The sequence below is a fragment of the Enhydra lutris genome, unplaced genomic scaffold, assembly GCF_002288905.1.
Source record: "Enhydra lutris kenyoni isolate GAN:26980312 unplaced genomic scaffold, ASM228890v2 scaffoldscaffold90, whole genome shotgun sequence".
NCBI lineage: Eukaryota > Metazoa > Chordata > Mammalia > Carnivora > Mustelidae > Enhydra > Enhydra lutris.
Genome location: NW_019154174.1, coordinates 711,720 through 738,664, shown reverse-complemented (window position 1 = coordinate 738,664; position 26,945 = coordinate 711,720). Strand labels below are relative to the sequence as shown.

At 49.2% G+C, this 26,945-nt stretch overlaps 1 protein-coding gene and 1 pseudogene across 3 annotated transcripts in view; both read left to right on the top strand.

The window, feature by feature from the left end:
* Positions 1 to 26,945, top strand: part of LOC111162208 (protein kinase C beta) — a 356,652-nt gene that overhangs the window by 148,935 nt on the left and 180,772 nt on the right. For both annotated transcript variants that reach the window (XM_022526438.1, XM_022526437.1), the window contains exons 4-5: positions 21,813 to 21,924; positions 22,299 to 22,427. In XM_022526438.1, coding sequence (XP_022382146.1) covers positions 21,813 to 21,924; positions 22,299 to 22,427 — 241 coding nt within the window. The remainder of the gene's footprint in view (positions 1 to 21,812; positions 21,925 to 22,298; positions 22,428 to 26,945) is intronic.
* LOC111162210 lies at positions 1,591 to 3,188 on the top strand (annotated as a pseudogene). Its single transcript, XR_002641564.1, has one exon. The product of XR_002641564.1 is annotated as a KH domain-containing, RNA-binding, signal transduction-associated protein 3 pseudogene (transcript).

Genomic DNA, 26,945 nt, shown 5'->3' with positions numbered 1-26,945 from the left:
CTCCTCTTGGCCGTGTGCCTGCCGAGGCTCGCGCAGTACAGAAGCCACCATGGGGAAGTCAGAAAGAATTGCTTCTCCATACCCCTTTGTGTCTCGCTGTCATAAAGGCACAGCGCTTCCCGCTGTGGAGGAAGAAGCAAATCCGTGATGTGCGGCGTCCCGAGAACAGAAACCAACTGTTTCTCCTGTGCAGAAGGGGCAGGGCTGCCGTGATTTGAATGAGTTGCAGATGTCCCGTCTTATGAATTATTTTGGCTTCTTGTGGTGGGGGGCGGACCAACCTCAGAGCCTGATAAAGGCAATTTCCCAGAGATTTAGCCTGTGGAGCCTGAGGGCTTGAGGAAAGCAGAGAAATCAAAAGGCAGATGACCCTGGAGAGAGGCAGCCTGGAGGGATGTGAAAGGCTCAGGTCCTGGAGTCCAGAGCCCTCATTTCTAGTCTCCCTACTGTCTCTACCTTTTTGCATTCCCAATAGCTCCCCCTACCTCCAGTGGCCGGGAATTCTAGGATTTCTAAATGCAGTATTTTAATTTTAATTTTTTTAAGTTTTATTTTTTATTTTTTGGTAATCTCTACACCCAGCATGAGGCTCGAACTCACGAGCGCAAGATCGAGAGTCGCACGCTTTTCTGACTGAGCCAGCCAGGCGCCTCTCAATACGGTATATTTAAAATACAGTAACATCCAAGAGCCGGCATTCATAGATCTAATTCTGTTTTAAGCATTTTATGTAGAATCATTCTTTATTCTTCCTCACACTCCAGATAATCCCATTGTTATCACCCCCATTTTACAGATGAGGAAACTGAGGCACTCAGAGACTAAGTGACTTGCCCAGGTCACATGACTTGTGAATGGTAGAGCCAGGATACGAACCCAGGCAGTCTGGCCCCCAGGGCCATGTTCTTACTCAGTACCTCAGACTGCCTCATAACCTCAGCTGTGTCCACCTGGACAAATCTCCCAAAAGCAGACAACCCTCTTCTCTGCATATCTGCCTTTCCAGATATGCACCCCCCGAAACTCTGGGACCTTGGCCCTGTTTGTTCCATATGCATGTGGACGTCTGTCCCAAGCTGGACCGATCAGATTCTGTCTGAGAATTTAGAATTTGGAATTAAAGGTGCTGGTTCTAGTCTGCAGGGGTCACAAAGTTTTTTAAAACCGTTTATGGTGGGCCGGGCGCTCCGCGCGGCGGCTCGGAGAGCGCGGGGCGGCGCGCGGCGTGCGGGTCGCGGCTGAGCTAGGCGCCCGCGCCGGCTGGCGAGGCTCGCCCGGGACTGCCTCAGGCTCGTCGAGCTCGCCGCCGGCCCGGCCCGAGGGTCCGCCTGAGTGCGCCGGCCCGCGTCCGCTCCTACTCGACCAGCTGCGGGGCTGCGGGGGCCGCGTCCCGGAACAGCGGCCGCCAGCCCGGGGCAGTCGGCGGCCACCCCGGGGGACCCGAGCCGCGCGGCCGACACTCGCCTCGTGCCGCCTCCGCCGGGCCGACCGCCGGGCTTGGCTCCGCCGCGCCCCCGGCCGCGGCGCCTGGCCCGGGTTGCGCGCCGCTGGGGCGCGGGCGGGGTCGGGGGTTGCGGGGCCGCCGCTGCTCGCCTGCCGCGCGTCGGCGTCCCGGGCCCGGCGGCCAGCGAGCATGGAGGAGAAGTACCTGCCGGAGCTGATGGCGGAGAAGGACTCCCTGGACCCCTCCTTCACGCACGCTCTGCGGCTGGTGAACCAAGAAATAGAAAAGTTTCAAAAAGGAGAAGGCAAGGATGAAGAAAAGTACATCGATGTGGTGAATAATAACATGAAGCTGGGACAGAAAGTGTTAATCCCTGTAAAGCAGTTCCCTAAGTTCAACTTTGTGGGGAAACTTCTGGGTCCCCGTGGCAATTCTCTGAAGTGTTTACAAGAAGAAACGTTGACAAAAATGTCCATCCTTGGGAAAGGTTCCATGCGAGACAAGGCAAAGGAAGAAGAGTTGAGGAAAAGTGGAGAGGCCAAGTACTTTCACCTCAATGATGACCTCCATGTTCTCATTGAAGTCTTCGCTCCACCAGTGGAAGCATATGCCCGGATGGGACACGCACTGGAAGAAATCAAAAAGTTGCTCATTCCTGACTATAATGATGAAATCAGGCAAGCACAGCTCCAAGAATTAACATATTTGAACGGTGGTTCAGAAAATGTGGATGTACCGGTTGTTCGAGGGAAACCCACCTTGCGTACAAGAGGTGTACCCACCCCAGCAATAACCAGGGGAAGGGGAGGAGTCACAGCCCGGCCAGTTGGAGTTGGTGTACCACGAGGGACGCCAGCTTCCAGGGGAATCCTTTCCACCCGAGGGCCAGTGAGTTGGGGAAGAGGACTTCTCACTCCCAGAGCAAGAGGAGTTCCCTCAACTGGGTACCGACCTCTGCCACCACCCCCAACACAAGAGACGTATGGAGATTATGACTATGATGATGGATATGGCACTGCTTATGACGAACAGAGTTATGATTCCTATGATAACAGCTATAGCACCCCTGTCCAAAGTGGTGCTGATTACTATGATTACGGACATGGACTCAGTGAAGAGACCTACGATTCCTACGGGCAAGAGGACTGGACTAACTCGAGACACAAGGCACCTGCAGCGAGGACCGCAAAGGGCGTCTACAGAGACCAGCCCTACGGCAGATACTGATTGTACTGTCTGGTGTTGTGAAATAGCCAGTCTCCACCAGTCCTGTGTACTGTTCAAAGTAATGTTTTTCTATGAACAATCCCTTTTTAAATAAATCAAAATGCTTAAAATCTGAATGGATGGAAGTTTAAAACTACTTTGTGGAAACATCAACCTGTGCAGAAAAAAAAAAAAAAAGACATGTAAAATTTTGTTATTTCCAGTCTGTATATGAAAAAAATAGGTCATCAAAAGGAAAAAAATAACTTTGATTAACTAGTGTTAAACAAAAAACTAGGTTTACTAAATATGTTAATCCATCCTTTTAACATAAGCCTCACCTTTCATTTTAAAGGTTTCCATAGCAATTAGTTATTTTATCTTTCAGCCATATGCTAGTTTTTTTCTCTTGCCAACATGCGTAAAAAGGGAAGCCAATTACAAGTGCAAATAATGTGGTATTCTTTTGTAACTCAAGTCTTGAAATGTTCTGTAGTGTTGAGCAAAGTCTCCTCTTGCTTGATACTAAATAAACTTTTGAAAGAAAAAAAAAAAAAACAAAACCGTTTATGGTGCATGGAAAACGTCCATCTTGATGAATTCCCACACAGCAAACATTTCTCTGGAACCAGAAGCCCTTCTGGGTTTCCTTCTACTTCCCCCAACCCAACACCTTCCATCAGACCAGCAACCCAGGCCAGCAGGAATTTGCTGGCTTTTTTTTTTTTTCTTCCATTGAACTATTTATTGTCATTTTATTTTATTTCATTTCATTTCATTATATTTCAGAAAGAACACTTAACATAAGATCTACCCTTGTAACACACTTTTAAAAAGATTTTATTTATTTGTTTGTTTATTTGGAGGGTGAGAGCATGAGCAGGGGAGGGAGGGGCAGAGAGGGAGGGAGAGAGAATCCCAAGCAGACCCCGCACAGAGTGCAGAGCCCAACGTGGGGCTCGATCTCATGACCCTGAGATCACAGCCTGAGCTGAAATGAAGAGTTGGACGCTCAGCCGACTGTGTCCCTAAGACACCCCCCCCCTTACCACACTTCTAAGAGCACAAAACAGTATTGCTGACCACAGGCACGATATTGTGCAGACCTCTAGTGCTTATTTGTATTGTTTAACTGAAACCTGATGCCCATTGATTGGTGACTCCCCTGCCACCTCTCTCCCCAGTGTCTGGCAACCATCATTCTCATCTTTGATTCTATGAGTGTGACCGTTTTAGACATCTCATCTGAGTGGAATTAGGCAGTATTTGTCTTTCCGTGTCTGGCTTAGTTCATGGACATCACGTCCTCACAGGTCAGCCACGCCCCATATATTAGTATTTCCTTTTTTTTTGAAAGCCTGAATAAGATTCCATTGCCTGTATATGCCACACTGTCTTTATCCATCCGTCTGTTGATGGACACTCAGGCTGCGTCCACGTCTTGGCTATTGGGAATAGCGCTGCCGTGAACATGGGGTGCAGATATCCCTTCGAGATCCTGATTTCATTTCTTTTGGATAAGCATCCAGAAATGGGACTGCTGGATCAGATGGAAGGTCTATTTTTTTTTTTTTTAATTTTGTGAGGACCCTCCCAATGAGCTAAGGACCCGAATAGACTTTTCTCCAGAGAAGACCTACACATGGTCCACAGGCACATGGAAAAACAAAAAACGCTCAATGTCACTCATGGTCATGAAGTGCGAATCAAACCCACAACGAGATGCCACCTCACACCGGTCAGGGTCACTGTTAGCAAAACAAATCCAAAAGACAACACGCGTCGGCAAAGATGTGGAGAAATTGGAGCCTTCGCGTACCATTGCTGGGATGTAAAATGGTGCCACGGCTTTGGAAAACCGTGTGTCTTCTTTTGAAGTCTGCACAAATAGAATTATCCGGTAGACCCTCTCTTTTTTTTTTTTTTTTAAGATTTTATTTATTTATTTGACAGACAGAGATCACAGGTAGGCAGAGAGGCAGGCAGAGAGAGGAAGGGAAGCAGGCTCCCTGCTGAGCAGACAGCCTGATGTGGGGCTCGATCCCAGGACCCTGGGATCATGACCTGAGCCGAAGGCAGAGGCTTTAACCCACTGAGCCACCCAGGCGCCCTGACCCTCTCTTTCCTTTCTCCTACGCTTTCCTCAGTGTTCTGTTTATGGCCCGCCTGACTTTGGAAGGACGCATTCCATTTTATATATCAAGATTTCCAACTTCAAAACCAGCGGGCGATGGGGGGGCTGGCAGATCAGTAAATGAGTCAGAGTGTCCATCTGGGGTGTGTGTGCACCCCTTCTGGGAGGAGAAGCCTCTACCCCACTCCAGTTTTGTTTTTGTTTTTGTTTTAATTCCTGCTTTTTTAAAAGGCCCAAGTCCAGCAGATTTTTTCATTTTTCAAGGGAAGTCTGAATCTTCTAAATTTAGATGTTGACAGATAACCTGAGAATGACAACTGTGGTGTATTTCAAGCACATTTTTGGGGACTGGGGTGCTGTGCGCCACAGGTTAAAACCTCTACGTTTGTAGGTGTGAACTGTCCATGGAAGGTCTCTCCCACCCTCCTGCTCCTCCTCCTCCTCCTCCTTCTTCTTTTTTTCTTTAAAGATTTTGTATTTATTTACTTGAGAGAAAGACAGAGAGAGACAGAGAGAGAGAGACAGAGGCCACAGAGGGAGAGGGAGAAGCAGACTCCCCACCGAGCAGGGAGCCGGATGTGGGGCTCGATTCCAGAACCCTGGGATCATGACCAGAGCTGAAGGTAGACACTTAACAGACTGAGTCCCCCAGCCGCTCCCCGCCCTCCCATCCACCCCGCCACCGTCCTTCTAAAGGGAGAAGAGAAAATGTAGATTTAGTCAAATGAGCCTCCTCTGGGGAGGACAGAGGGAGCTGCGGTCCACTGCGGGAGAGCCTTAAAAGTATGCAGAGTTCCCTTGACCCTGGCGGCTGGATGGAGCTTGAAACCGGCTGGAACACTGGCTTGCCCTAGCTCTGGACCCTGCCCGGTAGGGAAGCAGGTGCTGCCCCTGCCGTCTGCTGTTCTAACATTCTCCAAGTCCCGTGAGATGGGCCGTGGCCCTGGCAGGCCCTGGCCTCTTCCTAAGGCTTTGAGAGGGGGGTCATTCATCACTCTGATGATTATCAGGTGCCTCTGGCTATCAGGGGCTGCATAGACACTTTCAAGGGCTCCCCTTGGCTTCTTGTGTTTGGTCAACAACCCTCATTATCAGGCCTTGCTCTTCTAATTCTTCTGAACTGGGAGAACCAGGCCTGTTCAGATCTCACTGTTTCCAGATACTGAAAAACACGTGAAGAGTTTTTGGCATTTACATGGCACCTTCCCTTGAATTCTGGGCCAAAATCGGTTCTCCTATTTTTAAACAAATTTTTTTTGGGTGGGGGGTTGCATTTTTAGCGGTAGTTTGGGAATGAGGGCAGAGGGAAATGTTTGGGCTCAGGTTCGTGGTCTTGCATGTTGAGAGTGTGGACTCTGGGGCGCCTGGGCGGGCTCTGTCAGTTAAGCATCTGACTCTTGCTTTGGCTCAGGTTAAGATCCCAGGGTCCTGGGGTCGAGCCCCTCCTCAGGCTCTGTGCTCAGCAGTGAGTCAGCTTGAGATTCTCTCTCCCTCTCCCTTTGCCCCTCCTGCTCATGCTCTCTCTCTCTCTCAAATAAATAAATCTTAAAAAGAAAAGAAAGGAGTGTGCCTGGAGCCGGCCTGCCTGGGTTCGAAGCTTAGCTTTGCTACTTACTAGCTGTGTGACTTTAGATAAGGGGCTTACCCTGGCTGTGCCCCCATTTCTACATTTTCAAGATGAGAATGGTCACGTGCCTACTTCATGTTGTATTAAACAAGTTGTGAGTATTCAATAAGGTCATGTATACAAAAAGCTTAATGCAACGCCTGGCATATTATGTAAGTGCTTGACTCAGATTCTTGGACCCGGTTTTGCCTTCAGTCCTGCCTTTGCGGTCCAGGCTCTGCTCCTTAAATCTGTAGCTCAGCCCTCCCTCATGCAATGTTCTGTCTTTGCTCTTCTCCACCCTTCAACTGTGATTTTCCAGAATCCTGCTGAGCAATGGTCCGCTCTCGGGGCTTCTGCTTCTGTGTTCCTAGACTTCTCCTACCCGCCTGTTCTCTCCATTGTCATCTCCTCACGCACCTCCTGGCTAGTATTTATAGCTAACATTTATATAATGCCTATCCCATTCCAGGCACTGTTCTAAGTGATTTATGTGCACGAACTCACCGAAACCTCACCCAGGAGAAAGATCCTCTTTCTGGGCCCATCCTACAGAGAAGTTAGTGGACTCGCCGGGTCACGTGACTAATAAGAAGCCGAGTCTGAGACGGGACCTCAGCCCAGGCTCCTTCACCCCCGCCCCCAGACCAGTAGCCTCTGGCTCTGCGTCCCCCCTTCTTCTTTGTCCCACCACCCTGTCACCTCCACACTGCAGGGGAGTCGTCTTTCCAAAAACCAGATGTGGTCATGTCATCATCCTTGCCAGAAACATGTCAGTGGCTTCCAGCTGGTCTTGGGGCAAAGCCGACAGTGCAATGAGGCTGCTAAGCAGGGGGGTCACACGTCTCCCTTCCTTTGCCCTGCTGGCCCATCCACATACCTGCTTGTGCAGTTGCATTGGAATCCCATAGGGTTTGTGCCCCTGTTTTTTCTCAGAGTCCCCTTTGGAAGAGAAATTGTAGGATCACCCTACCAGGAGGCCCTCGATGCTGTGGTCCCTCGTTCCTCCAGCCCCTCACTGACCGTGCCCTTCCTCGCCCCTGAACTTCCTCCTCGAAACCTCGGGTCCTCCCTGCTCCCCCACACTAGGTGGTTGCATTTGCCACGCTCTGTGCTGGGCTCTTGTCTCTTTTCTTTCCCTGAGTTCAGTGAGGCTCCATTCTGGTTGTGTATCTCATTCGTCTGTGAAGCTGTAGACCCCGGTACCGGTGTCTGGGCCCATCCCAGACTCTCTGATTGATTCAAAGCCTCCCAGTAGACTTTACTGTGCATCCAGGGTTAAGAACCTTGCTCAACTTGAAACTCACCTTTCAGACCACAGCTCAAGCATCACCTCCTCAGGGAAGCCCTCCCTGACCTCCCTGACCAGGTTGAGGTCCCCCTAGTTTTTTTTTTTTCTTTTAAAGATTTTATTTATTTATTTGACAGACAGAGATCACAAGGAGGCAGAGATGCAGGCAGAGAGAGAGGGGGAAGCAGGCTCCCCGCTGAGCAGAGAGCCCGATGTGGGGCTCAATCTCAGGACCCTGGGGTCATGACCTGAGCCGAAGGCAGAGTCTTTAACCCACTGAGCCACCCAGGTGCCCCCCCCCCAAGTTTTAACTCTTAGAGCACCACAGACCTCTCCTTGCTGTCCCAATCACAGTGTGACTTTACATTTACTTACATGTTGGTGACAAAGAGCCCAGATTTAGCATCCAAATCACTAGCTGTGTGACCTTGGGCCAGTGACTTTATATCTCTGTGCCTCAGTTTCCTCCTCAGTGAAATAAGGATAATAACAGACCTATTTTACTTGATCAGTGAGGGTCAGGTGTGTTAATTATATGTAAAGTTCTTAGGACAGTGCCTGACATATGTTAGCTGTCACTCTCAACTAATACCTTTGAGCCTTGAACAACATGGGACGGGACCGGGTGAACACTTAACGCATGATTGTTTGCGGTTCAGTACCATAAATGTAGTTTCTCTTCCTTGTGATTTGTTTTTATAATATCTTCTTTTCTCTAGCTTACTTTATTATAAGAATATAATGTATGATACATGTAACATACAGAATACAGGTTAATCAGCTCTGGATGTTATGCATAAGGCTTTGGTCAGCAGGTTATTCGTAGCCTAACCAACTGTTGGGAGAGTCAAATTTCCCATGCGTATTTTTTTTTTTAAGATTTTATTTATTTATCTATTTGACAGACAGAGATCACAAGTAGTCAGAGAGGCAGGCAGAGAGAGAGGGGGAAGCAGGCTCCCCGCTGAGCAGAGAGCCCAACATGGGGCTCGATCCCAGGACCCTGGGATCATGACCCGAGCCGAAGGCAGAGGCTTTAACCCACTGAGCCACCCAGGTGCCCCTCCCATGCGTATTTTCAACTGCTTGGGTGGTTGATGTCCCAACCCCCTGCAGCTGTAATTATTATTCCCCCACTGGAATCTATGAATCTATGTTGCGGGGGGGCGGTCAGAATCTGCTGTTTGATCACTGCACACGATCATGTGTGGGCACGTGGCAGGTCCATCGTGGCTTCCATAACTGTGGTGTACAGTGGTGTCCCAGTGATGTTCTTGGTCAAGAAGAGTGGACCAGCATGTCTAGAACTCAGCTTCGTCAGTTAGGCTTCCGGTCTCTATGGACCTAATGGTTTAGGATCCTCGTTTCTGGTGATAAGGTTCATTAGGGTAAGAATCTCTAGGGTCTGTTGGGGCCCAGAGTCCCTGGTGCTGATGGTGGCCTGGCAGGCATTGGCTTCAACAGTCTCCCTCACGTCCTTCGGCATGAAGGTTCTTTCTGCTCTTCTGAAATGCAGGCTTGGGTACATTGAGGGCTCCCGGGGCAGAGGGAGCTGTCAGGAAGCTGGGCACCATGCTTCACATCCAGAAATCAAACTGACAGCGTCTTTGCAAGTTGAGTGACCCCTGTGTCCTGGTCTTGCTTTTGGGCGACCCTCACTCAGCAGGGAGAGGGGGTGCTTCTCCCTCTATGGACATGACACTAGTGAGGGAGGAAGGACGGCGAGGGGCAAGGCGGTGTGTGCTTGTGCTGTGGCTGATGGAGGATTTACATACTGCCAGGCTGCGACCTGTGGCCGTGTGGCTGGTTCCTGAAAGACGGCTGTCCGCTCAGAAAAATGAAATCACATGGTGACCTCCCCAGGAAGAGGTGGGCAGACTCTGAAGGGCCTGGACCGTGAGGTTGTCAGAACCTGAAGGCCCCCTGGGGAATGCCCTGTTAGCCCCACTGTTTTCTGAAGGGGGAACTGAGACCAGAGCCTGGGGTGACTTGCCCAAGGTCACAGATGGAGTTTTCATTTTAAGTTAACATTTATGGTTTCATGACACTGTGCTACAGCACAACACATAATCATGACTTCATTAATCCTCAGAGACCTAGAAGGCCGGGAACATTCCTTATTCTATTCAACAGACACATAGTCTTCACTGAGCAATCTCTTACACATGTTAACTCCTTAACTTTTTGTGAGCATGCAGAGCTATTGTCATCATTCCCACGTTCAAGGCAAGGACACTGCAGCACAGAGAGGTTAGGTAACCTGCCCAAAGCCACACAGCGGGGAAGTTGTTGTGTTGGGATTCGATGCCAGGCAGGCAGCCTTGCCGTGCAGGGCATACAAGTCTGATGTAGTGTCTCTCCACATGAAGCTCTTGACTCCATTCTACCGGTGGGAAGAGCAAGGTTCATATAGCGTAACTTGCTCAAGGCTGACAAGTAACAGAGCTGGGATTGAATTCAGATTCTCTAGCTTTGGAGTCTGACTTATGAGCTCTCTACTAAATTCCCTCTCCCCAGAGCTGGGGCTCCTGGCTGAGGCATCTGAGCTGGGGACAGGGAATGGAGGCTGAGGCAGAGCTTGAAGTCAGGCAGGTGACTGTGAGACCGTGTCACCAGGTGTCTACCTGGATTGAAGCGGGACCCCATGCAGTGGGTTGGCACCCCCTGGGGCCGGGACAGAGTCCCAGCCAGGTGCCTTCTCTCCAGGTTTCAGATCCTAGCTCACACTTCACTTCTCAGGGAAGTCGCCCAGACCTGTCTGCCCAGCTGTGAGCCCCTCACTGAAACTCTGGAAGCAATGAGAGCTTCTCTGCTGTCGTCTGAAATGTACATTTTTTTGTCATTCTTTCTCGTTTCCTCGGAATGAGGCTGGGAGCCCACGACTGCAGACCCTATGTCTGATTCTGCTTCTCAAGCACCTGATACACTCAACCAATATCTGGTGAATAAACAGATAAATAAATGAATGGGTTCTTGCTTGAGTAGAAAAAATCAGTGTAGGAAACCCAGATCAAAGTTCAAGAGGTGGGAATGTCTATGGGGTTTATTGGGACAAGTTACAACTCAGTCGACATAGGGATGCCCTGGCCAGCAATAATGAATCATTAATAATAAGATCTGGTATTATTTACTGAGTACCTGCTGTGTGTCACGCAACTCTTTTAAAGGCTTTAGGGCTTACACCCCATGACCATCCCCGGAAAATAAATATCACCGTTATCCCGAGTTAACACGAAGTATGGAGCCTTTAAGCAACATGGCCAAGGACACAGACAGGGGGACCTGGCTTTTGAATCCAGATAACCCTACCAGGAGCCTCACCCTTTAAATACCTACGAAATCTCCTCTTCGTGGAGGATGGACTCCCGCACCTGCTGGAAGGGTTGGGGCTTCTCATGCTCTGCTGACTCAGGTACCAAGTTGGGACCCAGCCTGCCCATAGCATGGTTGAGATATTGAAACCACTTAGGGTTGGAGTTGGCTTGTAAGTGCACGTAGCCTTCCAGAAGAAGGAAGGTGACTCCTGTTTGCCGTGAGAATGAGGCCACCCTCTTCTACCCGAGGGTGGGTCTCTGTTTCTCTCTGAACCTCAGTGCATATGTGCACCTGCTGTTTCATATGGTCTCCCGCTGTTGTCCCAGTCGGTGTTGGGATCCAGCAGGAGTGACTCCTGGGCCAGCGAGTAGTGAGTGGGGACTGTGGGGACTCGCAGACTCTATGCCCCACTCGAAGGACAAGGCTGGGACTCATGTCTAGCCCATGGCTGCCCCCAGGAGAGCTGGGCCAGTTTTACTAGTTCTGAGCTGCTCACTGAGGTTCTGTGGAAATCTAAGCGATGCAACAGCCCACAGAAAATCGTGGCTTCCCACTGCTGTGAGTCTCACCCGGAGGCCTGGAAATACATCCCTGCGAGAGGTTCACGTGCTTGCTGCGGAGAATGGCCTCATCAGCTTAGGAACCACTGACGTAGCTAATGAATTGAGATTTGTTGAAATAACATGTAAACCCTGGAAAAGAAGACCAGTTTAACATTAGTGGCAATGAAGAAAAGTTTAGAAAAAGCAAGTTTTCTGGAAGGACATAAAGTACTCAAATACTTGTAAATTCATCCCCGGCTCCCCCCCCCCCCCCCTCCATCCCCTGCTAACCCGGAATTGACATCACCCACCTCGCCCACCCACTCCCTTCGCTCAGCTCCAGCTCCCAACGCTGCACTGTTTCTCGTTCAATTTCTGATTGGCCTGGTTCTTCCTTCATAAATTTCACTCCACTGACCAGACCTTGGTTCACTCAGCATTGGCTGGAAGTCTGAGGTCAGACGCTCTCCTGTCCACTGGGCTGATGCTGTAGGTAGGCGAGTTTCTGGAAGGACAATAAGTAGGGTTGGCCAAGATCGGCCTTTCCGGTACAAGCTGGAAATCAATGTGGGTGAGAATCACCACGAACATTTTCTTTTTTCTTTTTTTTTTTTTTAAGATTTTATTTATTTATTTGACAGACAGAGATTACAAGTAGTCAGAGAAGCAATCAGAGAGAGGAGGAAGCAGGCTCCCTGCTGAGCAGAGAGCCTGATGCGGGGCTCGGTCCCAGGACCCTGGGATCATGACCTGAGCCGAAGGCAGAGGCTTTATTTTATTTTATTTTATTTTTTTTTAAAGATTTTATTTATTTATTTGACAGACAGAGATCACAAGTAGGCAGAGAGAGAGAGAGAGAGAGAGGGAAGCAGGCTCCCTGCTGAGCAGGGAGCCCAACATGGGGCTTGATCCCAGGACCCTGAGATCATGACCTGAACTGAAGGCAGGGGCTTTAACCCACTGAGCCACCCAGGCGCCCCTCACCATGAACATTTTCAACGCGGACAGTAATGTTGGGAGTAGGGGTGGGTGTGTATAAAGTGCATGTTTTCAGATGCTCAGATATAAAACTATGACGTATTAAAGTAACAGGGAACCGAGGCGGGGCTAGAGAGAAATCAGTGGAACATAAGAGAAAATTTAAAAGTGAACAAAGGATCGATGAGATGATATGATAAAAGAGGCATTTCAAGTCAGCAGGGAGAAGATACATCCCATACGTTTGTTGTTACAAACTGGCTACACATTAAGAAAAAAAAAATGAAGGTCTTTCCTCAGAGCTCCTACTAAGATGAATTCCAAGGGAAGTACGGATTTCAGCGCAGAAAGTGAAACTGTAAGATGTTGAAGAAAATACTGGGAAGGACTTTCTAAATTTAACAGCAGAGACACAGACTGTAAAGGAAAATGGAAAAATTGGCACTTTAAATACACACACACATACTTGCCTTATTATATGTTGAAAAAAGAACGACAAAATTAAAAGGCAAATGAAGAACTGGGAAAATATTTACTGCCTATATCTTAGGTGAATGATTCACATGCTTAATCATTATATAGGAAATGCGTTGCGAATCATTTAGAAAGAAGCTTGAATTTAAATACAGACAAAGAATATGGACAGAGAATGAATGGTAACGGTGAGCATGTATTAAATGTTTATTTCCACCAGGGACTACTAGGCAGTTTCCATACATTCATTCACTGAACTCTCATCAACTTAGGAATTAGATATTATTATCCCACTTTCAGACAAAAGGCCAGCGAACACTTAAAAGGGTTAAGGAACTGGCCCCAGCATCAAAAATCTAATCACTTCCAGAGCCTGGGCGTTAGGTTTGAAGGTGGCTGTTAATTAACCCCTAATATTGACATGGACTCCAGTGCCGCTCTTAATGCAGGAAATCCTATTTAAAATTCTCCCCAAGTTTACACAACAGAAGCACGGCCTTCCAATCAATTACTTATTTGCAAAGGGGCGGAGCCTGGAAGAAGGCGTGGCGTATCCAACTCACCTGGCTCCAACCTTTGCACAGTGTTATCAGCTCGATTGACTTACCAGTTTTATTGACTTCCTTCACCAGGAACAATATCAGAGATTTTTTTTTTTTAAGATTTAATTTATTTGACAGACAGAGATCACAAGTAGGCAGAGGCAGGCAGAGAGAGGGAATCAGGCTCCCTGCTGAGCAGACAGCCTGATGCGGGGCTGGATCCCAGCACCCTGGGATCATGACCTGAGCCGAAGGCAGAGGCTTTAACCCACTGAGCCAACCAGGCACCCCCAATATCAAAGATTTTCACCAAATTACAGTCCCCTAGACTTTTCAATGGCAGGGCCCACGTGTGTAATTACAGCTTCTCACGTTTCCCGCTTCACACTCCCCAAACCTCTGTCCAGGCTTCCCTGCTTCTTTGTCTCTTGGGAAGCTTTGGTATTTTGTTTACCCTTTGGGGTATGCCCCGGGCCATCGTGTTACCGGGCACGTGGTGGTACCTGCTGTGAGATTTTTTTTCCCCCTTGTGGAGAACCCCTTAAATATTCTACTTTCCATCAGAACTATGCAAAGATCTGTTCAGAGAAGTCCTGCTTCCTATTCATTTTGTTTCCTTCTGCCTCCGTCCATAAACACTTCTATTAGCTTCTCTTACAGTGTATCCATCCAGAGTTCCTCTACGTGGGTATGGGTACTGTAGAATATAGTTACTTTCTAACCCCGAGTCACCTTCTCACACAGAAGGGAGCATGCACTATAGATGCTTCTGCACCTTGGTGGTGGTGGTGGTTGTTGTTGTTGTTGTTGTGTTCAGTTTGACTTAAAAATATGCCCTTAAGATTTCTCCATATTAGTGCAGAAGACTCGTTCTTCCGTATACCTACCTGAGCAGTATGCCACCGCGTAGCTATACTATGATTTATTTAAGCAGCTCCCTACCTACGACACTTGGTTTATTTAAAATATTTTGGCTGTTATAAATTGTGCTGCAGTGAGCAACCTGTATGTGTATTTTATTTCCTATGTATGCAGATTGATCTCCAGGATAACTTCCCAGAGTGGGACAAGTGGGTCACCGGGGAAGAAACATTTGTACTTTTCACAGATAGTGCCAAATAGCGATTGGCTGGCCCACCAGGGAGATGTGTATCTGTGTCTCCCCAGCTTCTCAACGGAGACGACTAGGGGGCACGTCTTAAAATTTTATTTTAGGAGTTGGCTTTTTCACTTTAAGGTGTATTAGAAAAAACATAATTTGCACATTGATCCCACGAGTTCACACTCTTACAGGGTTTCACTTTAAAATAGTTTTATTTATGAAAAGGGCACGCTGAGTTGAAGAAAAATGGCATATACACATTATAGGTAGTATGTGGACATGCAGAATTATGACAGCTCAAGACCGAAGTTTGGGAGGTGTCACTCTGATGATTTGTTCTCATGGGAATAATGAAATAAAGAGCTTGTACTTCTTGTGTGGGGGGCATTGTGCTGGGAGCCAATCCATGAAGCCAGGCCATGAAATGCACATGGCACCAGAGACTCAGAGAGGTTAAGACAGTTGCCTGAGGTCACACAGTCAACCCCAGAGCCCCTGTTTGTAACTTCCCTGTATTCTGATGGTGTTTCCAACTGGGATCTTCAATTTCACCTGGCCCTTCTGCCTCCTGGGAAATGTGCCTTCAGGGGCTTTTGTGGCCTGTAAATTCCAGGGATGACACAGTCCACATTTCCAGGTTGCTTTTATTCCTCCTCTGACTGATGTTGGTGTGCGTTTTTTCGGCCTCCGTGCTTCAATCCAGCTTCCCGATTTCCTGCAGCTTTGCCTCAGCGCAGCCAAATTTCAGCCCACCTGTGAACAAAGCCACACAGCCCATTCAGACCGAGAAAGGCTATTTTAGGCTGTGACTTAGATGTTTAAAGATATTTTTTTCTTCCTTTTGGTTTCTGATCTGTGCTTCCTTCCTCCTTAGCTGCTTACGCCTGGAGTCAGGTGACGAGGCAGTGACGCTGAGCAGGGATCTGCCCATCCTTTGCGCCTGGAGGTTGGGTATTCATGGTGAAGATTCTGGCTTGGGGGTGGCGGTAGAGATCCCCCAGCAGCCCGTTCCTAGATGGGGCTGTGCTTGTGTGAGATGAAGGTTGCCATCGTCTGTAGACCCCCACTCCCCCGTCAAGTGGGAGACCCTCTGGGGAGGCTGACGAGTAGGCAGGCAGCCAGGTAGCACGCCGGGGTCCCCACTCAGCTGCCTGGCAGACTTGGATTTCAATCCTGGCTCTCCCATTTTCTTGCTTTGAGACCTTGAATACATTACCTCTCTAAGCCTCAGTTGGCTCATCTGAAATACCGGGGTACTAATAACTCTCCCCCCCCCGCCAGCCGTGGCAGAGACTCAATGATGTGATACAGGACACTTAGCGCAATGCTTGGGGGACAGTCCATGTTCGATTCGAGGTGGCAGTCACAGTCCGATAGTTCATTATTATTTTGTTCTTGTGATTGAGCAATCTGTGAGCGCAGGATCCGAAGTGGAAGGAAACTTAGAAATCCAGGCTCACCTAGCAGAAGGCATGATGGAACCTCGACCGTGAGAACTAGTGGGGAGAGGAATCTTGCCAAGATCTTGTAGAAGCGTGATTCCCAGGGTGGAGGAGATGACCTGGGGACTCTGGAAATCAAGGGCTAATCCTGGGGTGGGGACACTGTAGCTTCAAACCTATTTCTGAATGCATTTGACCCTGAGCCAAATGAACTCATTCAGGAGGCTAGGGGCTGTGTTCATGTGTAAGTTCTCAGCTGGTGGACTAGAGGTATAGAGGGTGGGGGGTCTGAGCGGGGTCATAAACCCATGTTCCTACAGGGACCTGGTGGGGAGGGGAAAAGGAAGCATGGTGTGAGAAAGTAGGGAGTGGCAGGGACTGCAGAGGACTGGAAGTCTTGTCCCTATCTGCAGGGGGTGACCACTGCTCAGCCCACAGGGACGTATGTCCAGTGTTGCTGTAACTTGTGATTTTTCAAAGGAGCCAGAAGTATAAATTTTTATCTGACATTCTGTGATTTTTTAAACGTAATGCATTAACTTGAACTTTTAAGAAGCACCATATGGAGCAAATACAGCATGTTTGCAAAGTTGATAATGGCCCCTGGCCTCCAGATTGCAACCTCTGAGCATCAAGGAGGACCTGGGCCAGGGATGGGGATGGGCGATAGATGGACTGGAGGAGACCCAGCCTGTGTGGGCTGGGATGCGGGGGAAGGTTCCGACTCAGAAGCTTCATGGATCCCCAGGCTCATCCCAGAGCTGGTCAGTGGCCACAGCCTCCAAGGCTGGGAAGGGGATGTCTTTTGGTTAAAGGCCAGGCCGATATTTAACCTGAATGTACCAACACTGCTGTATCAGTTCTGATAATACTGAAATACTGGAAATATTGAAAGGCTGATTGATAAATAGCCCCAGGCCCTCTGAACCTCCTCTTTCCACCACTCACCCACTTCTTACCTTGCCAGCTCCTTGCCTCCCCACTCCCCCCCGAACTCCACTCCCCCCACCCCCGCCATGATCTGGCAACCACAGAGTTAACTCCCAGCAGAGCTAAACCTGCTACTCCTTCTGATTGGTCAGTGAGCTGTACCTGAGCCGAAGTGATTAGAAATATCTTGACTCCCATACCCGGTTGCAGGGAACGTGCCTACTTGGATGGGCATAAGCACCAAGGACACAGGGGACACAAAGGGCACAGGAAGAGTCAATGGAATTGGAGGACAGGATGCCAAGCCCCGGGGTGACTGGAACCAGGAGCTCCATCCCTTGGGGCATGTGGCCTGTTGTCTTTGTTCCTCTGTGTTCCTTGGAGCCCACTGTAAAAAAGGGCCACTTCAGCCCTGGAGCTGCCTGTGTTCCTGACTGCTGGTGTCCCATTCACTAAACATGTGAGTCATTTGAGCCAAGCTCCTACCTCTCCAGTAGTCATCTGTGTCCGGGAGAGTGGGCCGTCTCGAAGCACAAACCCATCCATCTCATAGGCGGCACTGGGCATGAGCAGGCACCCTTTAAGATTCTCCTTGAGAATCCTAGAGTCATGGGGCCCCCTGCTGTGGGACTGTGGCTTTATCCCAAGTTCTCCCAGGTAGCAAGAAGGAGGAGGGCAGAAGTGAACAGAGGATGACCTGATTGGTCTGGAGGGTCTGAGGGATGGGTGTGTGTGTGTTGGGGTGGGGGGGCTGGTACAACTTGAACCCTCCTGAAAGCCTGGGCCGGGGTAGGGGGGGGCAAGGTTGGAGGGATCTGCAACGGCTTCTAAATAAACCAGAAACAAACTTTCCCCTGCAACGTGCTCAGTTGGCCTTCCTTTCTCCTGTCTGGCTATAATCTGCCTTGTATAGGGCTCTCCAAGTCATTTTCTAGAACAGCACATGCATGGCTCAGGGCCTTCCAGTGGTTAGCAGCAATGACAACAGCCCCCAGCTGCCACCGCAACTCAAACCTCTCCATGTGCACCAGCCACTGTGCGAACTGCTGGGCTTGCTGAGGCTGGGGAGCTGGGGGCAAGTCCCTGTGCCCCTCGGTCCTCATCTGTGAAATGGGTGTAGTAAAGTACATACTTCCGAGGGATGTTAGAAGGATGAAATGAGTTAAAGCCTGCCTGGTAAATCCCTGAAAGACAGTTCCTGTGTGAGTAAATGCTTAATAAATACGAACTCTCGCTCATTTATTGAGCACCTTCTATATGCCAAGTACAGTATACGCCCGGAGCAAAATTCCCTTATGTTGCTTGTAACTGAGCATCAGAGAGATGAAATTAACACATGTAATCACAATCCAATGATTTAAATGCCATGATGGAGAAGATCTGGGAGGGCAGGATATTGGTGGGGTTTCTTTGTTTGTTTCTCTCTGCCATTAGAATGTGAATTCAGTGAGAGCAAGCATTCTGGCTCCTTGCTCACACTCGTATCCCCCGTGTCTAGAAAGACCCTGGCTCTCAGTAAAACATTTGCTGGGTGAATGAGTGAAGGAAGGAAGGAAGTGCCACTGCAGCTGGACTGGAACAGAAGCACATTAATGAAGTTGGGGAGGGAGGAGAGAAGGGAGGGAAGCTGGGTGTGTCCCAGATTCAGAGCCAGGCAGAGCTGGCTCTGAATCCCAGCTCAGCAGTGGGCCAGCTGGGTGACCTGGGGGAAAATCTCTGTCTCCCTAGTCTGGGCCCATTTCACTGTCACTAAGATGGGAACGAATAACACCTTCCAAATGAAATATCATGAGGACCGGAGAAAGTGCCTGAGAGACACCCAGCATACACTGGGCAGCTCTCAGGAAATGTTTCATTTACCTTCCCATTCTTTTTCTTTCTTTCTTTTTTTTTTTTTTAAGATTATTTATTTATTTGACAGATTATTTATTTATTTATTGTGACAGAGATCACAAGTAGGCAAAGAGGCAGGCAGAGAGAGAGAGGAAGGGAAGTAGGCTCCCTGCTGAACAGAGAGCCCGATGTGGGGCTTGATCCCAGGACCCAGGGATCATGACCTGAGCTGAAGGCAGAGGCTTTAACCCACTGAGCCACCCACACGTCCCTTACCTTCCCATTCTTTGTGCCACCCGGCATCTCCTCTTGTTGAAGAGACATGATGGGGAAGAGAAGGTTCTTGGTACTATCTAGTCAGAAATGCTCAAATCCTTCTCCCTGAGATATTCCAAGGAGATGTATATGTGGAAGAAAGGAAACCCAGCAAAGAGGTCATTTATTATTAGTCGGGATTTCGTCCCAAATCTCCAGGTCGAGCTCATGAGTCCCTTGGAGACTCCCTTTTTCTATATACTAGGTATGCCTAAGGAAATGTAAACCATAATCAAAACAAATTCTTGGCTATACTCCAAGGTCCACATATCAGGGAACTAGAAAAGAGCACAAAAGCCAAGGAGAGAAAGAGAAGTTGCCACAGGGTTTGGGGCTGAGCTGACCCAGGCCACTCATCCCAACACTTTCAGGGCTGGACCATGGGATTTGAAGCCAGCAGCCTCCCGGGAGCGAGAGAGCTACCAGAGAGAAAGAGAAAGATGGCAGGTGCGCCTTTACACACGTGTGCAAGCTCCACCCACTGAGGCGGGGCCAATCAGTGCCTTGGAATCTGACCAACCAGATCTGCTCTCCTACCTCGCCTGGAGCGGGGAGTGAGAGCAGCCCCGAACTCCCCCTACAGGCCAACAGCGGTCATAAACAGGTATTTCCTTGGGGGAGGATTGGAGGCACTCCTCAGCTCTAAGGTGAGCGCCCCAAAAGCCTTCAATGATGGAAGATTTTTTTAGCCAGGCTTACATTGAGATATTGTTTTCATGCAGGGGAAATTCACCTTTTTTTTTTTTTTTACATACAGTAAAATTCAGTACAGTTTATATATAGAACATTTCAGGAAAAAACACTCAACACTTTAATAGCACATAATGTAATATCTACTTATTGTGTGTATTTATTTTCACTTGTTTATTTTCTGTCTGTTACCAGAACATCAGGTTCAAGTAAACACACGATGAGCTGAACGAATGAGGGAAGAGAGGGGTAGCATATAGCAAAGACCGTTGTGTCAGATCAGCCCTGGGTGGGAATCCCAGGTCCATGCTCTCCAGCCTCTGCTGCACATTGTTGCACAGAGAAAGCAACTTTCAGGCTGGCTTTGGGACAGGTGGAGATACTCACCACTATACTAATGAGGACAAGCCCTTGGGCTGGCTTTGGGAAAGAGAAGGAGCTCTGTAGTTAGGCCAGTGATGGAAGAGCAACTCTTGAGTAAGAAAGATAACATGCAGAGCCAGAGGGGCATGTCTGGGGGGGGCATGAATGAGTCCTGTGTCCTGAGAACAGAGTGTGTGTTTGGGGAGACATAGCTGAGGTTATAAGGGAGATGTAATAATAATGCAAGAGCTTATACCACTTATGGGCTGCCAGGTGGTTCTATGATTTCTACACAGATTAATCCATTTATTCCCAGTGGGCTAATAAGCTTGTAGCATTGCCATTACCTTTATTTTATTTTATTATCATTTTTAAAGATTTTATTTTTTTGTTTGAAAGAGAGAGCATGAAAGAGAGTGAGAGCACAAGCAGCGAGGAGGGGTAGAGAGAGAAGCAGACTCCCCGCCGAGAAAGGAGCCTGACATGGGGCTCGATCTGAGGACCCTGGGTTCATGACCTGAGTTGAAGGCAGACGCTGAACCACTGAGCCACCCAGCACACCCATTACCTCCATTTTATAGACAAGGACACTGAAGCACAAAGAGATTAAGTAACTTGCCCGAAGTCATACAGCTGAGAAGAACCCAGATTATGCTCCAAAGTCTGTACCTTGAAGCTCTGTACTATACTCCCAGGTTATGAAGGGCATGTTTGTTAGGCAACCAGATAAGCTGCTATAACAAATAGCCCCCAGATATAGTGACTGAGGCAAGACAGAAAGTAGGTTTTCTCTCAGGTGTCTGCCCAAAGGGATGAAGTCCAAGACTAGTAGTGTAGTTCTGTCCTTTCAGCACAGGTCTCCAGGTTTGGGTCCAAGGTGTTTGGGGCCAGGGAGGCTTGGACACTTTTAAAGGCAAGAACCCTGAAGCACACCCATCCCATTGGCCAGAGCTTCATCACATGGCAACATCAAACTGCAAGGGAGGCTGGGAAATGTAGTCCCTAACTGGGTGGCCACACTCTTTGCTCAAACTCAAGGGTTCTATTATTAAAGGGAAGAATGGGTCTTGTTGGAAAAACCAGGAGGCTCTGCCACAACCTGCAGACTATTCATTGGACTTTGAACTCTGGTCTGTAGGGGATGAGGTACTAGAAAATGGCCTTTAAGCAGGGAGGTTTTATGCTCAGACTCGGGTTTTAGTTCACTCCAGAGCCTTCCAGAGGCTTGCTCAGAGGATAAGAGGGGAAAAAATAGGAACAAAGGGACCTGTTTAGCTGCTGTCTCTGGAGTCCTTGCTGCAGGCATGAGTCAGGAGTCAGGAGGTTGGGCTCTCAGGTGGAGGACTGTTGGCACAGGGAACTGGCTGGGGCTGCCATGGGAGCCAGCTGCTGTCGGAGTCATTTGCTCATTCAAGCACTATTTCCCAAATGCATATCTGGTGCCGCGCCCCAGTGATGGTCCTAACAGGGGTGAGGAGTGCTGGGGCGGCTACAGTTCTCGCTGAGTTCTCCAGGGATACTCCAAGCAGAGTGTTACTTGGATACTCCAGTCTTTGACTGGCCATGCTGACACTGGCCTCTTTTGTTTGTTTCTCTTGGCCTTAGGATCCCCGGAGCAAACACAAGTTTAAGATCCACACGTACTCCAGCCCCACGTTTTGTGACCACTGTGGGTCACTGCTGTACGGACTCATCCACCAGGGGATGAAATGTGACAGTAAGTACATTTGCTCAGCGGCGGCCTCTGGTGACCGGGCTGCTTCCTCGTGGTTTGGGAGTCCGTGTCCACAGCACGTTCTCCCAAGTCCCGGCTGGGCTGGTGTGCGGATTGTCTGTTGCTGAGTAATGAGCACCCCCCCCCCCAAATCTGGCGGCATTGAAGATGGTGATGCTGGCTTCAGAGCCATTCGGGTAGGCACAGGTCGGACTCAGGCTGAACCCCGAGGCTTCAGGGAGGACGGACAAAGTCCCACCTCCTCTGTCCGTCCGGGCCTGGGGGTGGGTGGGGGTGGGAAGGGCTTGGAAGAGCCTTTCGGAGGACACCGGGCGGGAGGGCCCCAGCCTGAGCCGCGCCCTTCTCTGCCCTCGCAGCCTGCATGATGAACGTGCACAAGCGCTGCGTGATGAACGTCCCCAGCCTGTGCGGCACAGACCACACGGAGCGCCGCGGCCGCATCTACATCCAGGCCCACATTGAGAGGGAAGTCCTCATCGTCGTCGGTAGGTGGCGCTGGGGATCCGGCGCCGACTCCACTGGTCCGATCTGTGCGTTGGGGGAGGGGAAACTGCTGGAGGGATGGGCAGGGCGGGGTGGGGTGCGGGGAGGGGACTGCGTGACCCTGCCTCCCAACACCCCTGCCCCATCACAGTCTCTCCTGGCTGCAGGCACCTGCGCCGGCTGGAGCTCAGAAAGGCCCCACTCCACCTCTGCCTCTCCCTTTCCTACTCTTGCTCGGGGTGTGGAGTGTGCAGTTCTATTTCTTTTGTTAAGAAAACCTAGAAGGAATGCTTGGTGCTTCCGCAGACTTTCCCAGTGGGGAGAATAGCCTTGGTGACAAACACCAAATTCCAGATTGTGACCACTTGGGCAGGAGGTGGGGGGCGGTACCTTGTGCATCCCTGGGGGCTTTCTGTTTATTTGAAATAATTTTTTTCTTAAACCTGTCAGCGGCTACGTGGGTCCCTGTTCTATGATTCCCTATACTTTTTGCACTCCTGAAGTGTTCCCTAATAATAAGAAAGACGGATAATACAGCCAGTGGGAGGGGTGCAGGGGGACTAGGGGAAGACAGGAGCAGGGCATGTGTGGCTCTTGGAATGGAGCATTCTAGAACTACTTGGCTCTGGCATGTGAAGCCCCAGCAAAGTAGAAACCTGGCTTTGCTGGGCTCGTAAATACTCAGCCATAAAGCTACCGTAAACCCCACACTGAACCAGACAAGAACGGGACTAAAACTTCAGAGGAATTCTCTTCTTAAATGCTTGTGACACAAACTATAGACTTAATAACAAGTCCGTATAAGCAAGGTTTTATGACTGGGTAACTCAGGAAACTGATCACAAAAGGGATTGATTTTGCAAAACTTGGTCTACTTTTGAGTCCCCAGATTGGTTCGGCATCTCTGATGTGTTAAGCCCTGTGCAGGGAGGGGCTTCACTTACACCGCGTAAAACTCCAACAATATTCCTGTAAAATACAACCTTTGTTTTACGTTGGGGTTCGTGATACCCAGTGGGCTCTTGGGAAATGTGCATTCCGTTAAATTGCTTTTTCCTCCAAAAGAAAGGCAAGTGGCTGACTTCTTCCCATGGGGATGTTTGGGGGTCCCCCAGGGAAAAGCAGGCAGTCACTGGTTCTGGAGAGGAGGGTTTTCCTCCCAGGGATGTCTTAGCTTCCTGGTGCAGGAATGGGACAAAAATGAGATCCTGCTGCCCTCTAGTGTCCTTCTCTAGGAACTGTACTGGCTCAGGTCTGTCGCCGGTGACAGCAGACATTGAATAGAACTCACCCATCCTATACAGGACCTTACTTAGTATAATGCCATTGAAGCCCATCCATTGTTCCCACCAATCAATCAATCAATCAATAAATAAATATCATGTGATATGATAGAGGTGTTGGCTGATGCTGTGCAGGAATCAAATCATAACATAAATGTGCCCAATCAACATATCGTATGTGAACGTGCACAGTCATATGCCCATTACAGCTCAGTTGAAAAGCCTTCCACGCCATCTTTTTCATCCTCACGACAACCTTGTGAAATGTGTGTTATGCTCGATTTATGAATGAAAATGCTAAGGCTCAGGGAGGTTAGGTTTCTAAGAACTCACACCGTTAGTAACAAAACAATAACAAAGCCATAGCTAACACCAGAGTTCTTTTAAAATGTGTCCATCACTGTGCAAAGCACTTACGAGCAGTATCTTGGTTAAATTTTTTGAGCAACTTAGCAATGTGCTAAGTTGTAGCATTATCTTTCTACTTATCAGGAAATAGGCTTGGAAAGCCACACACTTCATCACCTAGGTCTGTTAGACTCTCTAGTATGATATACTAGGTTACTTTTTAGCTTGGTGTCCGCCGCTCCCCCCGCCACCTTATTTATTTCCTTTGTGGTTTAGCTAGGTTACCTCTTACGGGCATTTCTTGAGGAGTCTTTTTTTCTGATGTGGTACAACACAGTATCTCTCTTCAAATTCAAGGTCAGAGTCTTCCCCCTTCCTCACAGATCTGCTTGGGCATATCTTGATCACAAGCAGATGATTCTCTGGCAATCCTGCTATGTGCCCATGAACTGGGGGTATATAATCTCCCAGGCTGTGGTACTGAAATGCCACAAACTGGGCAGCTTGAAACAGCAGGAATTTATTCTGTAACTCTTCCGGAGGCTAGGAGTCTGGCATGAAAGTGTCAGCTGAGTTGGTTTGCTCTGGAATGCTCTGAGCAGTTTCTTCTGGTAGTTTCCATCAATCTTTGGTGTTCCTTGGCTTGTGGAGCCTGGTCTCTGCCTTCATCATCACATGGCATTCTTCCCTGTGTGTCTCTGTGTCCAAGTTTCGTCTTCTTATAAGGACACCAGTCATTGGATTATAGCTTCTCTAATCTAGTATGACCTCATCTTAACTTAGTCACATTTGCAAAGTTCTCATTTCCAAATAAGGTCACATTCCCAGGTACTGGGGTTGGGACATCACTATATCTTCTTTGGGGGACACAATTCAACCCATAACAAGGAGGTGAGTTGGGGCTCTTTTGTCGTTAGGGACAGAATATGTGCATGTCAGGGTTCTGAGAGCATTGATGAATTACCTACCAAGGTTTTCATAGTTGTGGTTTTCCAAGCACTTTGATCCTGGGCCATTCAGTGGAGAGGCAGTGTTGTTGCTGTCCTATGGAGGAGGAGCCCAAGATTCAGCGAGGCTGGATAACTTGCCCCATGTCACATGCGGCACGGGGGTGAGCGTCTGGGTATTGCGATGGCAGGTCACAGTGGCCCGTTGTGGCCCCTTCCCCATGCCCGGTGCAGTCAGTGCTGGGAGTGTGCTTGTTGCCTGCCTGGCAATCCAAGAACCTGGTGCTCTGACTGCAGTTCTCTAAAAATAGAGCCGAGATGGAGATTTTCATTCAAGTGAAATAAATCACCAATAAAGGGGCTGCTCATGGGGGAAGAGGGGTCGGGGCAGAGCAAAGAAAGCTAAGCGAGAAAACAGTCTCCCTGAAGACAAGCTTCAGCCCGATCCTTCCTCCTGCAGGGACTGGCCTAGCAGGGTGGGTCAGTGCTGGGGACCGAGCTGGGTCTCTCCCTCCCCACCACCCCAAGCATTCGTATGTTGAAGCTCTAACCCAGTGGGATAGTATTTGGAGATGGGGCATTCCTGAGGTCATTAGGGGTTGCTGAAGTCCTACAGGTAAGGTTCTCTGGTGAGATGAGTGGCTTTATAAGAAGTGGAAGAGAAATAGATTTCCCTCTCTGCACCATATGGGGGCACAGTAGGAAGATGGCTGTTTAGAAGCCAGAAAGAGGGTTCTCGCTGGGAACCTGATATGGGACTTCCCAGCTTCCAGAACTCTGAGACATAAATGCTTGTTGTTTAAGTCACCTAGTCTCTGGTGTTTTGTCAGCTGCCCGAGCTTAGCGGACAGTCGGTCTTTGCTGTAGGCTGCTGGGGTGGGAGGTGGGAAGGTGGGATCACCTCCCAGGCTAGGTGGCTTCTGTGTGGACCAGGACGACTGTCTGGACACAGGGGCAGCCGTGAGCCCTTAACAGCCAACATTCACAGCAGCTGGGGGGTGGGGGCATGGGGACAGTGTGGAGCGCCTGGATGTCCCTCCAGTCTCCCAAGCATCCTTCTGGTTTCGTGGCTGGGACTCCAAGCCCTCCTGCTTGATCTCAGACAGATGGATCGGAGAGGAGAGAGCCCTCCCTGGCAATGCTAGGCCAGATCACCTCAGTCCATCCAGACCGTAGATGCACGCTCGGTGTTAGGACTTTCCACTCACCAGCCCAGGATGCTTTGCCATTTGCTCTGACTGTTCTCTTGCTCTTTGGAGATCCCATCATCTCCAGAAGCAAGTCACAGCTGCTTCTGGAAGATCCGAAGGTTTCCTCATCTTTCTTGGCTCCTGAAATCCAGGCTTTATATCTACTGCCAGGGATCTCGCAAGTCAAGATCGGAATGGAAATCCAGTCAGCTCCCCCTCTTTTAAAAACCCATCAGTGGTTTCTCATTGCCCTCAGAACAGATAAACGTAATGTGGCAACCTCATTCTTGATTCTCTGTCTCTCCCTCCAGATTTTCTTTTAACCCTTCGTCCTGTCCGGGCTGCCCCCCACCTTTGGAATGCTGCACCTTTCTGTTCCTTTCGTGTGCAGTGTTTATCTTTGCCCTCTTGTCTTCTTCCCATGGGTCATTCTTCTCCTTCTTGTAGGCTTCAGCTCGCCTTTACCATCAGGGAAGCTTCCCCAAGCTTCCCACCCTTCTAGACGCTCATGGTATCTGAACTTGAGCTTGTGTCAGTGACGATCCTATGGTAGGTGGATTATGTCTCTATCTCCCACTGGACTCGAAGCTCCTTGACAGCGAGACAGCGTCTGCTTTGGCTCACACTCTGCCCAGCACCTCGTATGACGGATGTCACTAAATATGTGGGCGTCAGTGGGTGTATGTTTGAATGATAACACACTAGATGGATACTGGGACTTCCCAGATGACCCCCTAATCAGCGCTTCCTGA